Genomic DNA, 14,938 nt, shown 5'->3' with positions numbered 1-14,938 from the left:
TCAACAAATGTACTTTTATTATCAGATCTTGGAAACTATCATGAAAACAGACTCAACAGAACACTCTCAAAAATTAGAATTAATAAATTGTACTCCCAACCTAGGATCACATTCCACATGCAAGCCTTCCACTCAGCATCAGAGCTGGCACATTTTTAAGTCCATGTCATATCCGTTTCGGATGCTTGAATTATGACGTCTCCATCTTGTATCCATGCTTCTCCAGCTCAGCTCTGTAAGGAAGGAAAAGTGTCTTATTTCAAAAGAACGAAAGTAACCCCATGAAATTGACTGCTTGCTGCAAACACTAAATTGGAAGAATGTTTCCTGTAGATCACACAATGTATGCTTGGGAGGGCAATGCTAAACCTTTCAGGATGATGTCAGACATTTTTGTATAGAATAGAAAATGGACAACGTGGAATCAAACTAGCCTCCATAAAAAGGGATCACTACAGCTAGAGATCTCAAACTGAGTGAGGGACTGGTGTGATCCACAACATAACAGCAGGCTGAATGTGGGCTGCAGTGTTCAAAGGCCGCTGTGAGCAAATGCTGAAGAGCATCCAATTCCCATTCTCAATTATGCTATTTTTTTTTTTTTTTTTTTTAAAGGTCCACATTCTTAGCGATCTGAAGCATTCCAATCCCATGCTGCTGGCCATTGTAGACCCGCCTGTGGCTTCTCTTCCCCAGCCAAACAGAACATAAAACGCAGAGCTAGACGTGAAGAGGAACAAATGTTTGGGCTGTCTATGAAAACTATTCAATCAGTGCAGAGACTCCACGTGTATGAACAATCACAATAGCAGATGCTGACATGCTCAAATAGCAGCATGTGCTTGGACGTGATGGATTGGGTAAGTGTACAAACAACCATGTTCAATGTCCATTGAGTATATATGTTTGGAGCCAGTTCAGACAAAAAAAACTATTTTGTTAACTGAGATATGTGTGCCATCCAACAATGTATCAACACACCATCCATCACTGAACTCGTACCTGAGTTGATTTGAAAAATCATCCTCTACGTTGTCGTCATCCCAGTTATCCTCCCAAACATGAGCGTCTTCATCCTCGTCTAGCCCATTCCAATCTGCAAATTAAGACATCACAGACATGGCCAGAGGACAACTTGAAGTTAGGCCCAGTTACTAACATTACAACAAGCTAACGTTTGTGACATGTATAGCCATCCGAGTTTCAGAGCAACATTAGAGCAAACCATTCGTTACACAGGCTAACGGTAACGGTTCAGTTAAGTTAGTCGAATTACCAAAAGGAAAACTAACGTTATCTAATTAGCTTAATTACATGTTAACCAGCATTGTTTAATGTCAGTCATTTAACAACACCTACATTAGGCTAAACAAATGGGTTAACATTAGCTGGTTAGCTAATGCTAGCTAGGTAACGTTAGCCAACAAGGGGAACTGCTGGCTGTGGTCAAGAATAGCATTCAAGATTAAATAATTGGCTATAAACCGAACAGAGATATATGCCTACTTAACATACATGCACGTATAACATACATGCCTAACTAACCCAATCTTGCTCATTTCAGTTGCATTGGACTAGCCTCATAGCCAGGATGCTATCCGTGAGCCAGCTGAGTCACTGTCCTACCGACCACTTAATGAAGACTCATGTATGAAGAAAAATATACACCAAACGAAAGCATTATACAGGACTTTACCCTCAGCAGGAAACTCCTCAAATTCATCATCCTCCTCCAACAACCCCAAATCAACGGTTTGTTTTTTCTCCGACATGGTAACCTAGCCTTTCACACTGCTTCTCAGTTTTGTGGTTGCGCGTGTTTTCAAGCAGAGACTTCTGGGATCGAAAGTTGGCGCATGTGCAAATCAGTGCCGAGAATTTCCCTTTGCCAAGAAGAACCGGGCAGGGAAGAGACTCACTTTCTGCCTTTATCTAATACATTCAGGTATGACGACAATATGCTTTATTATAGTGAAAAATATCATATATGTTCACTCAGTAGAATAGGAGGGAGATTTTGACAAATTAAGTTTTGCAAGGGAATGCAATACTCTAAAATGTGAATAAAGGAACACTTTAACAGCTCTGCAGTTGTGGCAGGGCATTAAGTTAGGGTGACCAGGAGTCCCGCTTTCTGTTGAACTGCACAACATTTTGGCCCTATGTCCCGCATAATGAGATAATGCCCAGCATGGTCATTATTTTTTTTCATTGTCAGAAATAAAACACAAGACACTTCTACCCGCCTGGCACATGATTCACTTTGGCCATTGCAGCATTTGACATGGCAATCTGGCTCATACAAATGCCATATTCAACTGGTCACTTTTGTACTGCACTGGGACATTTTCTGATAATCAATCAAAATGTCCGGTGCAACCAAATCTACATTAAACTAGTGCTGTCAGTTTAACGCGTTAATAACGGCGTTAACGCAAACCCATTTTAACGCCGTCAATTTTTTTAGCACGCGATTAAGCCCAAACTGTGTAGTAGACTAACGTTACGTTTGAGTGAATGGTGAGCGCGATATGGCGAAATGGATGATAAAAAGCTTCTGAATAGAAAGTTTACCTTTAAAAGTTGTGTTGTGCAAAAGAAGCGAGCTTCACTGTTGTCTGAAAATGTCAACAGGCAGCTGGCTGAAAGCACAGAAGTAGTAGGCTTACCTTTTATTGGTAACCTAACTGTTATGGTTCATTGTTTTTGAAATAATAGGCCTGACTTCTATGTTCACAGCAAACTTGAAAAAAAGAAAATATCAAGCCATGGTTTACCTGCACTATAGGATGAGTCCTTGTTTATCTGAAATGTGCACTTCATAATTTAATTTTGTACCGCCCTGTTTGGCAATGTTGTTTTTCAATCAAATAAAACATTGCATAAAGCAAGCCAATCCACTTTTCCATGTTGATAAGAGCATTAAAATAAAATAAAAATTATGGAAAAAAATTATTGAAGGGACATTTAGATTAGATAAAAAATTGCAATTAATCGCGATTCATTTTGAGTTAACTATGACAAAAATGCGATTAATCGCGATTAAATATTTTAATCGTTTGACAGCACTAGTCTTAACACATAAAAAAGCAATATCCCCCTCTTCCCTGGACCAATAGCAGTTAGCTTAGAGGGCAAACAGTGACTGTCTCCTGGACACTCTCCTGGACACCTGGAATAGCGGGATAGTTATGTCTTACCAACAGACCACAAACAGTGTGTATAGATAAGCTCTTCTCTTCCCCCACACTGATCACTGGAGCACCACAAGGCTGTGTGCAGAGCCCCCTCCTATGCTCCCTCTTCATGCACGACTGCAAACCCATCCATGATTCCAACATCATGATCAAGTTTGCGGACGACACCAACGCGGTAGGTTTGATCTCCAAAACAACAAACCAGCTTACAGAGAAGAGGTTGAGAACCTGGAGAGCTGGAGTAATCAACAATCTTGCTGCCAACTCAAAAATAACTAAATAACTAATCTTGGACTTAAAGAGACTGAAAACATAACGGTCACTAACCCATCAGCATCAATGGTGAGAGGGTGGAGGCAGTTCAGAGCTTAAGATTCCTGACCTGTCATGGCCCATCAACACAACAGCAATGGCAAAGAAAGGTAAAAAACTTCACTTCCTGAGGAGCCTGAAGAAAGCACAACTCCCACAACAGCTGTTGTTCAACTTCTACAGGTGCACCAGAGTCCATCATCACATAGATGCATTAGCGTGGAACTCTGGCTGCGCCTCTCTGAACAGGAAGGCCCTCCAGCTCATAGGATCGGCTCACTGCCTCCAACACTGGAAGACATCTACAGGACCCCCTGGAGCCGCTGCAGCCATGCATATCTGCAGAGACCCGACCCATCCCAGCAGCAGAATCTTCGCCCCTCAAGCGCAACAGAGTCCTGTATGTCCACATAACCAAGAACAGTTCTTACTCCAGTTAAACACTGCTGAACACATACACCCCTTATAACTGCTCTATTTATGCTTTATTTATCAAAAATACTGTTGTCTGACTACAAATGACAATGCTTGTGCCACAAAACCACAGGCACCACAATGCAAATTGCCCTGTAGTTTGGTGTCTGCTGACAGAAGGTTGCAGCCTCCCTGTGCTCATTTCACTTCTCTTAGGTTCGTGCAAAACTAACAGGTGTTGTGGTAAGACACATGTTTAGGTAATTGGTAGCCACAAACTACAAATGCAAATGATAGTATGGCTGCAAAGAATTATATTCTAACAACCTATTGCATTTTAATGCACCTAGATAATGGGATGTGCATAATAACTCACTCAAATAATAAAATGTGCATACCACTAATTAATTTGATCACTTCAGCGAAAAGCTCGTTTTTAAATCATCAAATGCTTACTGATAAGGATAATATAATATGTTCTCAGTTTGTACAAATTCATTCCTCTGTGAGTCAGGTAGGGGCCTGGGAAGCATTCTTAGCGTCTGCCCAGCATACCTGAGACTGCAGTTACACCGTGGCGCCTGGAGTCTCTGGGGAAGGGGTAGGGTGGTTGGGGGGCGGCTGCAGGTAGACAGCAGGGCTACCCAGACTGACTCCCAACCTTTCTTCGCATCTAAGAATACCTTTCACAACCACTCCACCCGCCTTCCCCCTACCCTCTCCCCACCAGCCCCCACCGCACCCCCCCCCCCCCCACCACCACCTTCCAGGACAGTATCGCTCTAAGTCCCTCGCAGAGTCTCCAACCTGGCCTGGCCAGTCTGGCAGTCGCACTGCCTGGACCTTTATCAGGACGGAGATCACAGTATGGCCTTAGGGGTGCAAGGGCGAGTGAATAGCGAGGGTGGGGGGGTGGGGGTTTCAGCACTGAACACGCAACCATCATCGCCCTCCAGCTCCCACCTGGCAGATCCTGTGTGCTGATTAAGGACCAGGCCCCCTCGCTGCCAGAGAAAGTGACAATTCACCAGAACAAGAGGCTGTCTACCTGTCCTGGTGCCCCTGATCTGATAATCTCTCTTCTCATTCCCGGTGTGTATATGTCTTACCTGCTAGCCTCTTCGCAGGTATATAGCAATGTGAAAAATATGAAGGGCCTGTTGATTTGAGAATGCATTCGCTTTTCAGTGCTGTGAAGAAACGCTACACGCTGCAAAGACACTTGTTTAGACATGGCCTCAGGGATACTGTGGGGAAAATATAACGGTCATCATTATGGATTAGGCAGATTTATACTTCCAATTAATAAGATTAAGTCCAGAAAAACATGTCTGCTTTGGTCTTTGGGAAATCCTTCTTCTGGACAGATATCCGTCCAGGATATATCTGTCAAGATGCAGTATTAAACTTAATCCCACCCAGCCACTGAGTCTAGGGCATTGTGTTTTGTGCGGTAGCCCGACCCATTAATAATAAGGTCACTGATGCTTTTGACAGAGGGGGGAAAACATATGTTGGCTAAATTGGTTAATGGCTGGATCAAAGTCGTGCAAACACTCGGAAAACATAAACAAAAAACACACAGTAAAAATGTTCCTCCCGTCTCCTTCTTCTGTTCCTTTCTTAGCAATTTCATTTAACTGTCTGTCATGAAGAATTTAGGTTTCACATTTTCCCACTGTCTCTCTTGAAAAGGCCTGTCAGCTAGGGCTTGAGGTACAGTTTGCCAAAAGGCTAATGACCCTTTATGACAATACAATCTGATGTCTGTCTTCCCGGGCCCCCCCCTGCTCTCCCCCCTGATAATCCTGTCCTGCTCCGCAGCTTAGTTATGCTTTGGCTTAAGTTGCATATTTTTTTTTTTTTTTTATCAGGATTTTGCTGATAAATGCTATCACCAAGACAGAAATGAAATATGGGGGGTCTAGCTCGAGTTGCAGGAATGGACAGTAGCTGTCCTCAAAACGGGGAGGAGCCCCTACTGATATCAGGAAACAAGACGGCAAACAATGACATCTTTATTGCTTTGGTTGCTCACCAGTGAAAAGTCGGGATCTGAGAGATCCTTGTACTGAAACATAAAATTGGCCCATGTTTTATAACACAAACAAGATGATTTTTACTATATTTATCAATTTGTTTAATATACACATCTGAACACTTTACACATGTAGTGGTTATAAGGTAAAGTTAGATGTTAGAGGGTTAGATGCAGTGAGAATGAAAGGGAGGTCGACGTTGAATGATGTTGATATTCTTGTGCTGCCATGTTATGTGGCTTGTTGAGTGTTCTGTGGGGGTAAGCTTTATCTGCAAATCTCTGAATGTGTTTGAAAATATGGCCAGTCATAATGTATGTAGAAAAATGAAATATCATGACAGCATTCCTGATGGAGAGCTAAGACAAACTGTAGGCAATTGAATATGTTTGTAATCTAAACATAACCTTACTATTGAAGCAATACCCCAACACCATGAATGTGCATAACTAAAGCAAAGTGATGATAAGACATTTCAGCCCTATATTTTGCCTTGACTAACCTGGAAAATATACAAACCATAATTTACAAAGAAATTAGTAAAAAAAAATCACTTACTGGTTCCATATTTATTTACATAAATGTATTATTTTAACAGTGAGAGTGGAAAACATAGAAAGTCTGTGTCTGTATTTGGTTCAAATGTTAGTAATTGCAATGTCCTTTTGTGATATAGTGACACCAATTTAATCTCATTTTGTATAAAAAAGTTTTATTTGAGCTATAACCTAAACCAGAGGTCTTCAACAGTGGGTCCGCGGAGGTACTGCAGGGGGGTCGCGAAATACTTGGTTGATAAGATTAGATTTTTCCTATTTCTAAAAAAAACCAATTTTTTTTTCCACAAATGTAAATGTCTTCCGAATCAGAGTTGTATTCATTCCCTTTAAATTAACATAAATCCAACATATTGTAGCGAACGTATAAATTGATCGAGAAGACGTTATCTTTCAGTAAAATAAGTCTGAGAGGATTTGTGAGGTGTATGAGCCCCCTATCTAATGTTAGCATGCTACTACCTACAAGGTTCACAACTTGCTAGCGGTGTGATTGGTTTGTTGACCTGTCAATCTCACTATAACGTCTCTGTTGTCAACACAACCCCATGCGCCAGACTCCTCCTCCGTCATTCGTTGGATCGTGTCAGTCAGGAGTTATTGAAAAGAAGATACATCTCACTAAAATTCATTGTTCAAAATGTTTAGGTTAAAATCAATGTTAAAAAATGTAAATGTTAATGAATATATTAACCTTTGTATTATTTGAATAGCTTAGTATTAAATGCACAACAGGGTAGCTATGTTTATATGGCACTAGGCCCAGTATATTATAAACTACATTTTATGCAATTTATATAGTAGGGGGTCCCTGCTCATCTCGCCATCAGTTTGGGGGTCCCTGGCCTGAAAAACGTTGAAGACCCCTGACCTAAACCATGTCACAGCACCTGTGAAGCTAAATGGCCATAACGAATCATTTTACACCCGGCCTCACACACACATGGGTATAAGTTCACTGCAAATAGGAATAGTAGGTAGCATTGCAATTGGCTATAATGCAGTCAGATGATTCAAAAGCCATAGATTGCAATGTAATCTTGATACCTAAATTCAGAAATGGAACACAGAAAAACATCTATATGGGTTGCATTTCAGGCACTTTAAAGCTATGAAAGGTCAATATTTTTGGAACTCACTTTCCCATCTGCTACAATGGGTCTTTGTGTCAGGTGGCTTATGTTGCATGTATTCATTGAAAGGCTAAGAAGGAACTCTCTCTCCCCCTCTCAATCTAGCTCTCTCTCTCTCTCTCCCTCCCTCTCTCGCTCTCTCTCTCTCTCTCCCTCTCTTTCTAAGAATGACAGTCTTAAGTACCTGTCCTTCAACACGGGTCTCACAGACTAAGTGACAAAACGCTGCTCTCTAATACCCATCCGCTCCTTGTCCGTCATTTTGAAGGAGGATTATGAGGAAAATGAGACAGCATACCACAGGTGATAACTACCTCGCAGCCACATAAAAGACAGAACCAAAAGTGGATATTAAAGTCCCTTTCTCTCTCTTTAACCCCCCTTAGATGCCTTGCTTAGAATTGGCTCCAGTGTGTGGACGTACTTCGACAACGTACTTCAGAATCACCTTTGTTGTTGATGTATGAGAACAAACATTTCGATTTAATTTTCAGCTGTGCAAATACCCTCAGATGTATCAGTGTCACAGACACAAAGCTGTGCTATATGCTTGCATACCACAATGCGGAGTTCAGTAATCTCCCCCATGTGCCTGTCCTCATGGCTCCGGAAATGCCCATGATTGGGCTGATTGATAAATGAAGCTCGCCTTGTTTTGGGGTCCCCGCCGCTCTCTGGGCCCCCTGAGCTCTGGATTTTGTCCAGGAAGCGTCCAACAGCAACTTATTAAGTAGTTAGACCTGCGGGGCCGGGGCCCAGCTAGAGCAGCGGTCACCTGGGTTCGTCTTTGGCCGGAGCACCAATCTCCCATTGGCTAGATGGGGACCCCCTTGTGGTCCTTGTGGTCATGCCCACTCCGGGCACAAACCCCCTTGTTCTCCCAGTGAGGCTAAAAGTCTTGTGTTTGCACAGCTTGTCGGCTCATTTGGAGATGCAATTATTAGTATTTTATCCAAATATCCCCCTAAAGCCACCAATGTGTCTCCGTCCCCTAAGAGCAAGCACAGATACCCGACTTTTAAAGTGTTTTAGTGACTTAAGTAGCTTTTTGTTGAAGCTATGTCTCAACAAAAGGCTAAAACATGAACCATGAGTGCATATTAAGCATTAAAATCCCAAATATTTCACACCTCAAGGGGAAGAAATATGTATTCAGCAGGTCTTGAGACGGAAAGTTTGCTTTTGCAAAGTTGACAGCGCTGGGTGGTTAATGACCAAACTGAGTGCGAATATGCAGGAGTAGGCACGGAACTTCCCCCAGTGTCAAAGTCATTACGATTTGATAATTGTTTCTTCTACTCCATTGAATTCCTATGCCGGCATACTGCGCGCCTGTGTACAATCACTTTAAAAGTGTCCACACACACAAAGAAATCCATTGCGACCAAGACACCTCAATTAACGAGGAGTGTCGAGACTGTTAACCCCGTCTTTGCCAGGCAATACTTCTCAAGGGTCTTTCCGACCATATATGTAAATCAGGAGCATTGAAGGTGTTTGAACTAAAATGTATTAAGTGCATGCCTGTTAGCACTATGAAATATACACTCTCACAAAAGCTGATATGCTTTAACCTATACTAGGTAATATACACAGCTCTTGCACTATGGAAACAGGTCTGAGTTGGCTCGAATGGCACACATAAAGTATCAAGCCCCACTTGTGTGTGGAAGTCATGGCAAGAAACCAAGAATCATTTTTGAGAGTGTAGCTAAAGGCAAAGCCTGGGCAGGCTGGCCAATGACAAGCCTTTAAGTGGACCAGTGCACCCTGGGTAGACTGGAGCTGAAACACTAGGAGGTGAGAAGGAAAGTGGTGATTTGTCATTTGGGCTTTTCAAAGAAATGTGAATGCCAAGGGTGCAATTTGTGCTTTTTATCCCCCTCACATACTTCATACACACACATATGCCACCAGATAGACATATTCTCACTTGAATAGTGAAATAAAACAGCTGTTTCATTATTTAAATGTGTGAATTAATTTGTTTGTTGTACAAGTGAGAGAGGGCATGCGAGTTTGTGACTACGGCACTGAGAAATTACTTGATTTCCAAAGCTTCAAAACTTCATGCCAGTTCTTTAAGAAAGTGCAAATATTAACAATTATTTTCAAAAAGAGTTATAATTCAAGAGGCTCACAGTTGAATCAACATACATGTAATGTATTTGTATTGTACTTCTGAATGAACACAACAACAGCACGCAAGACTCCCCTGCCCGGAAAAACCGACATGTCTATACAAACAATTGACTTTAACGATGCAAGAAATGCCTATTTTGGCTTTTAAAAGAGAGGTGTGAAAGATTTTATATTCTCTCATGTCTGTTAAAATATGAATGGGTTTGTTTGCCATGTAATTTTGCCAGCATTTTGCATGAGCTCTCAATTTTTTTTTCACAAATATGCTTGGCAAGCACCAAGGGTTTGTGTTCTAGTACATTCTGAGAGAAAAGCTTGGCTTTCTGTGCCAGGTTACAGCTTACTTTGGCTCCCAGAATGCTTGTGAAATGGGAATTTACAATATGAAATATTTCTGTTTTTGAATCGGATATTGGAAAGTCATTTACAGTCAAATAAAGCCGACAGAGGTTTTCCAAGCAGTAGGAGCAGTGAAATCCGCTTATAGGGCGGCAGAAGTAATTTGCTGTTGGGGGACCTAAATTGCCATGATTTTTAAAAGGTCAGCATGGATAGGCAGATAGGTATTTTGGTGATTGGTTTGAAAACTGTGATTTTTAGCTGAGCAAACAAATGCACAGCTTGTGAAATTGTAGAAATTGCCATGCATGGCCTTGAATCAGATGCCCAGAGTCTTGAGGATTTACTTTTATTGGTTGTTTTACCAGGAGTTGAAAACATTATACCCTTTAATTTAATCTGACTCATGTGCCTGCTTAAACAAATGGCTCAAATTATGTCATGTTTAATATAGTTTGTTGTAATTATCACCAGATGAGTATATATAAATTGTATTTGAAAGAGAATGGAACTTTTTGTATACCATGCGGTATATCTTCAATAAGTAAATAATTTATTTGGAGATAGTGGTGACTTTTTGGGAGCAACATCCTGCCATATCCAAGTTTACATCTATGAAATCCTGGATAATCACTGTATGTGTTTAAATTAGCATGTTTTGGATTATTTGAAAGCTCTGTGCATAGTGGTTAGTTATATTTAAGTGGCTAATAGGGAATGACAAGTACTAGAGAGAGTTTGAATTATCTTTGCACTTCACGAGACAGTCACATTTAGTACACACACACACACACACACACACACACACACTCAGACACACACATCACACACACACACACACACACACACACACACACAAACACACACACACACAAACATACACACACACACACACACACACACACTCAGACACACACACACACGCTTGAGGGGCAAGGGGGATTCCCTCTTCTTTCAGACATGGGCCTGGAGATAGCGTGACCAGCGGCTGGGCTGACACACTCGGTCGTCTGTGCAACACTTGTTTCCTCCAGAAGGAGTTGGGGGCATGGCGGTGGAGTTGGGGAGGGCAGGGTGGGGTGGGTGTGGGTGGGTCATTGGCACAAGGAACAAATCCATACTTTCATACGGGGGTGTTGGTACAAATAAGGCCTTATTCCTGCCACCAAACTCCTTGTGGCTGGGGCAGGATCGGGGTGGGGGGGGGGGTGGCAGGATCGGGGTGGGGGGGGGGGGGGGGGGGGTGGCACGGAGACGGGGGTTAGGGCTTCCAGTGAGGACCCAGGTCGGGGGTTAGCGGATAGGGGCTGTCAACACACATGACATCACACATCAGGCTCTTCCTAATCAACTTTTTGGTCCTTTAAGGTCCTAATCTGCAACCCGTGCTAAATCCAGCTGCAGGGTGCTGAGAGAAGGTAGTTTAGAAAGAGATAGGTTGGTTATATGTTCGTGTCTTTGTACAAATCTGTTTTTGTAGAATTCCTTCTTTCATGAGCATGACTTTACCTTTATCTGTTTTTTGTACACTTGCTGTGCTATTAACAAACAGGCCTAACTTTATTTTCCCTTCAAATATATAAAATTACACTAGGCAAAGTGACACTAGGCATGCAACAGGAGACTGATAATCCAATGGCAGGTAGACACCTTTTGGTACCTATATCTGTTCCTCTATTCGGTCCAGTTCAAGCTGTTCCATATTATTGCAAAGGCTTATTTGATGCATCAAGGCCCTTTCTTCAAATGCATGTCTGAATGTTACACTTAATGTAAAGCCAAACTGTTTAGTCTCCGGTCCACAGTCTGTGGAACAGAGCACATAAAAGAAGAGTGTGTGTGTGCGTGTGTGTGTGTGTGTGTGTGTGTGTGTGTGTGTGTGTGTGTGTGTGTGTGTGTGTGTGTGTGTGTGTGGGGAGGGGGGTGGTGTTGAGGTGGGGAGATTGTCCAGAGAGGGAAAAAGTGTTACGTGCAAACATGACGTGCCCCGGATGACAAATAGGCCCGCCGGATTGCAAGGTTCACCCAGCTGGTTGGCCCTTCTGCTGGGTGATTGATGGTGTTGATGTTCTAAATCGGCCCTTCAGATACGGCCAAGTACAGGACGCATAATGGCTGAGCTTTAGATTAACCCAGCAGATAGCAGGAAGGGGGTGGGGTGGGGGGGTGGTTAGTTTGGGGTAGAATGGAAGGGCAGGTTCCCAGACAGCTGCAGTCCATGGCCAGTTTGTTTTTGTTGGTGGTGATGTTGGAGGGGTGTGTTGAGGGCACACCACTGCAACATCTTTCCCTCTCCTCTCCTCACCTCTCCTCTCCTCTCCTCTCCTCTCCTCTCCTCTCCTCTCTTTTCTTCCACTTCTCCTCTATGATTGACCCTTGTCCCCCTATCCCCTCCCCACCCACACACACACACACACACACACACACACACACACACACACACACACACACACACACACACACACACTCCTCAGCATACATATATGGTGATCCTTATGTTCAGAAAACTATGCCAGGGGTCAAAAGAGACTCATTAATGTCAAAAAGAAGGTCAATCCCATACACTTTCGCCCTGGATGTATGACCGATGCATCTGGAGTCTGGAGCAGACACACACACACACACACACACACACACACATACACACACACATCCATGCATGCAGAGGGAAAAAACGGCACACAACTTCCTAATTGTGCGGACGGACCCCCTTTATCATAGTTCCAGACAGCATGAACAAAAACACTTTGATCAGGGAGCCTGTGATTGGAGGGCTTTAGTCTGAGCGTGTAATCTTACCATATGCAAAGGAGAATGGCCAGAGTCATGAGAACCCAGACCGAGTTCCGGCTATCAATCATTCCAGATTGATTGCTTCTGATCTCATCACCAGAACAAATATAAAATAGTAATAATAATAACAATAATAAGAGAATGGCAGAAGAATTAACCTTGATTATTTTTGGCATTGGCTATTCTGGATACTCCACCCTCCTTCAAATTAAGATAATAATTCCTGGTTTGTTTGGTTAAAAATACATTAAGGATTGTGTACTATGAAATGGAACAAGATTGAATACAGTGTGCTTTTTGCACGAGAATTATAGTTTGAGAAGAGGAGAGAGAGAGAGAGAGAGATTGACCTCTCATCCATCTGATATGCTGATGATCCCCCCCCCCCCCCCCCCCCCCCCCCCCCCCTCCCCTCTAAAAAGCCAAAAATGACCACTCGTATCATTGCCAATGAATGTTTTGTTCAAGAGAGTATAATGAGTTTCTGATGATTAAACTTTGTGCCGACCCCTCAGTGAAACACTTGCTCTTGTCCATTACGTGGATATTCACTGTTCAGGATAATGAGTATTTTTTAAAACAGGGGGCCCGGGAGTCAAAGCACACACTACACATGGCAGCCTGTGTGAAGAGCCCCGGAGATCCATGTAATTAAATCAAATGAAAGTAAGTGAGGGCACTAAAAACAAAGTAGAATACTACACTCTCACACAGACTCTCACACACACAGACACACACAGACACACACACACACACACACACACACACACACACATACTACACTCTCGATGGCCAGTCTGGCTTCCAGTGGAGTCCTCATGCTTGATGGCGTAAAAGCATCGGCTGACTCGTTAAAGTAGTTTTAACAAGCAGGCTCACGTGGTCGAGAAATATGGCCTGGTGTGTTTGAATGACTTTGTTTTACAATTGAGAATAAGGGCTGTATTTATGAAAGTGTAAATAATTCCTCACCACAAATGTAAATATCCCAGACAGACATGATAGATAACTCATATGTCACCACCATACATGTCTGTCCAAATGTGTGAATTTGTGCACATTTACAAGGCATTGTATACAGTACATGTCTGTATAGACTGTTACTCTTACTCGGTGAGTGACTGTGTGTGGGGTGTGTGGGTGTGTGTGTAAAGTTCTGTGCATGATCGACTGGCTATGCGTGTAGGTTTTGTTTCATATTTATCTTCACTGCCTGACATGTTCACTCTTTTTGTGTTCCCTTCAGTGTGTTGGATATCGGTGTGTATCATCGTTTAAACCCTTCTTGAAATGTATTTGACTTCTGTGCGTGTGTGTGTGTGTGTGTTTGTATGTGCAGGCCTGTGTTTCAGTGTCTGTATTTATATATGGGTGTGTTAGTTCGAAACAAGTGTTCCCCTTGCTCTTAAACTGATTTCAGTCCCCCTTAACAGCTTTTGCTCATTTACAAGTTTTTTCTACTAATTATCTTTACTGGTTCTTGTAAAAGCCCTGAGTACACGGCGAAGGCCGGGCTTGTTTGGAGATAATGGCGCGGCAGCCTCCGTTCGCTGTCTGCAGTGTTGATGGGCTGATGTCTCTGTAGCCCCGGGCGCTCTGGATTGGCGTCCATGAAGTGCTTCCATTGTTTACAACCAGTCAGGACCGCCCGCCACCCCGCCCCACCCCACCCCACCCCACAGCCGCGACTTCACGGCTACCCAGCAACCCCCAAAAACACTAGGAGGGAAAGAGAGAGAGAAAGAGAGAAAGAGAGAGAGAGAGAGAGAGAGAGAGAAAGAAAGGAAAGTAGCTTCTCCAACAAAAGTCTACATGCCTCTGACCTCTTTCTCTCTCTCTTTCTCCCCTTCTATCTCTCTTTCTCTCTTTCTCTTTCTCTCTGCCATTCTCTCTTTCTCTCTCTCTCTCTCTCTCTCTCTCTGGGCATGTGTACATGTGGGTAATTTTTGCTCATCTGTCCTCCAGTGATTCTGGCCTCCTGAATTCTTGGGTAATTTTGGTCACTTTTTCCC

General features: G+C 42.9%; 1 protein-coding gene across 1 annotated transcript; it reads right to left on the bottom strand.

The window, feature by feature from the left end:
- sem1 (SEM1 26S proteasome subunit) lies at positions 1–1,842 on the bottom strand. The gene is made up of 3 exons (XM_080838002.1): positions 1,697–1,842; positions 1,003–1,096; positions 1–233 (listed from the first exon to the last, which is right to left on the bottom strand). The coding sequence occupies exons 1-3, from the start codon at positions 1,770–1,772 to the stop codon at positions 191–193; spliced, it is 213 nt and encodes a 70-aa protein (XP_080694128.1). The 5' UTR covers positions 1,773–1,842; the 3' UTR covers positions 1–190.
- Positions 1,843–14,938: the final 13,096 nt, after the last annotated feature.

Source organism: Sprattus sprattus, assembly GCF_963457725.1.
Source record: "Sprattus sprattus genome assembly, chromosome: 4".
Taxonomy (NCBI): Eukaryota; Metazoa; Chordata; class Actinopteri; order Clupeiformes; family Clupeidae; genus Sprattus; species Sprattus sprattus.
This window is presented reverse-complemented; position numbering and strand designations above follow the sequence as displayed.

Excerpts from the sequence above, each read along its gene's own strand:
- sem1 (XM_080838002.1), bottom strand. The coding sequence starts at position 1,772 with ATGTCGGAGAAAAAACAAACCGTTGATTTGGGGTTGTTGGAGGAGGAT. Across the intron at positions 1,097-1,696 it reads TGAGGAGTTTCCTGCTGAGG|ATTGGAATGGGCTAGACGAG; the intron begins GTAAAGTCCTGT and ends CTTAATTTGCAG. Across the intron at positions 234-1,002 it reads GATTTTTCAAATCAACTCAG|AGCTGAGCTGGAGAAGCATG; the intron begins GTACGAGTTCAG and ends CCTTCCTTACAG.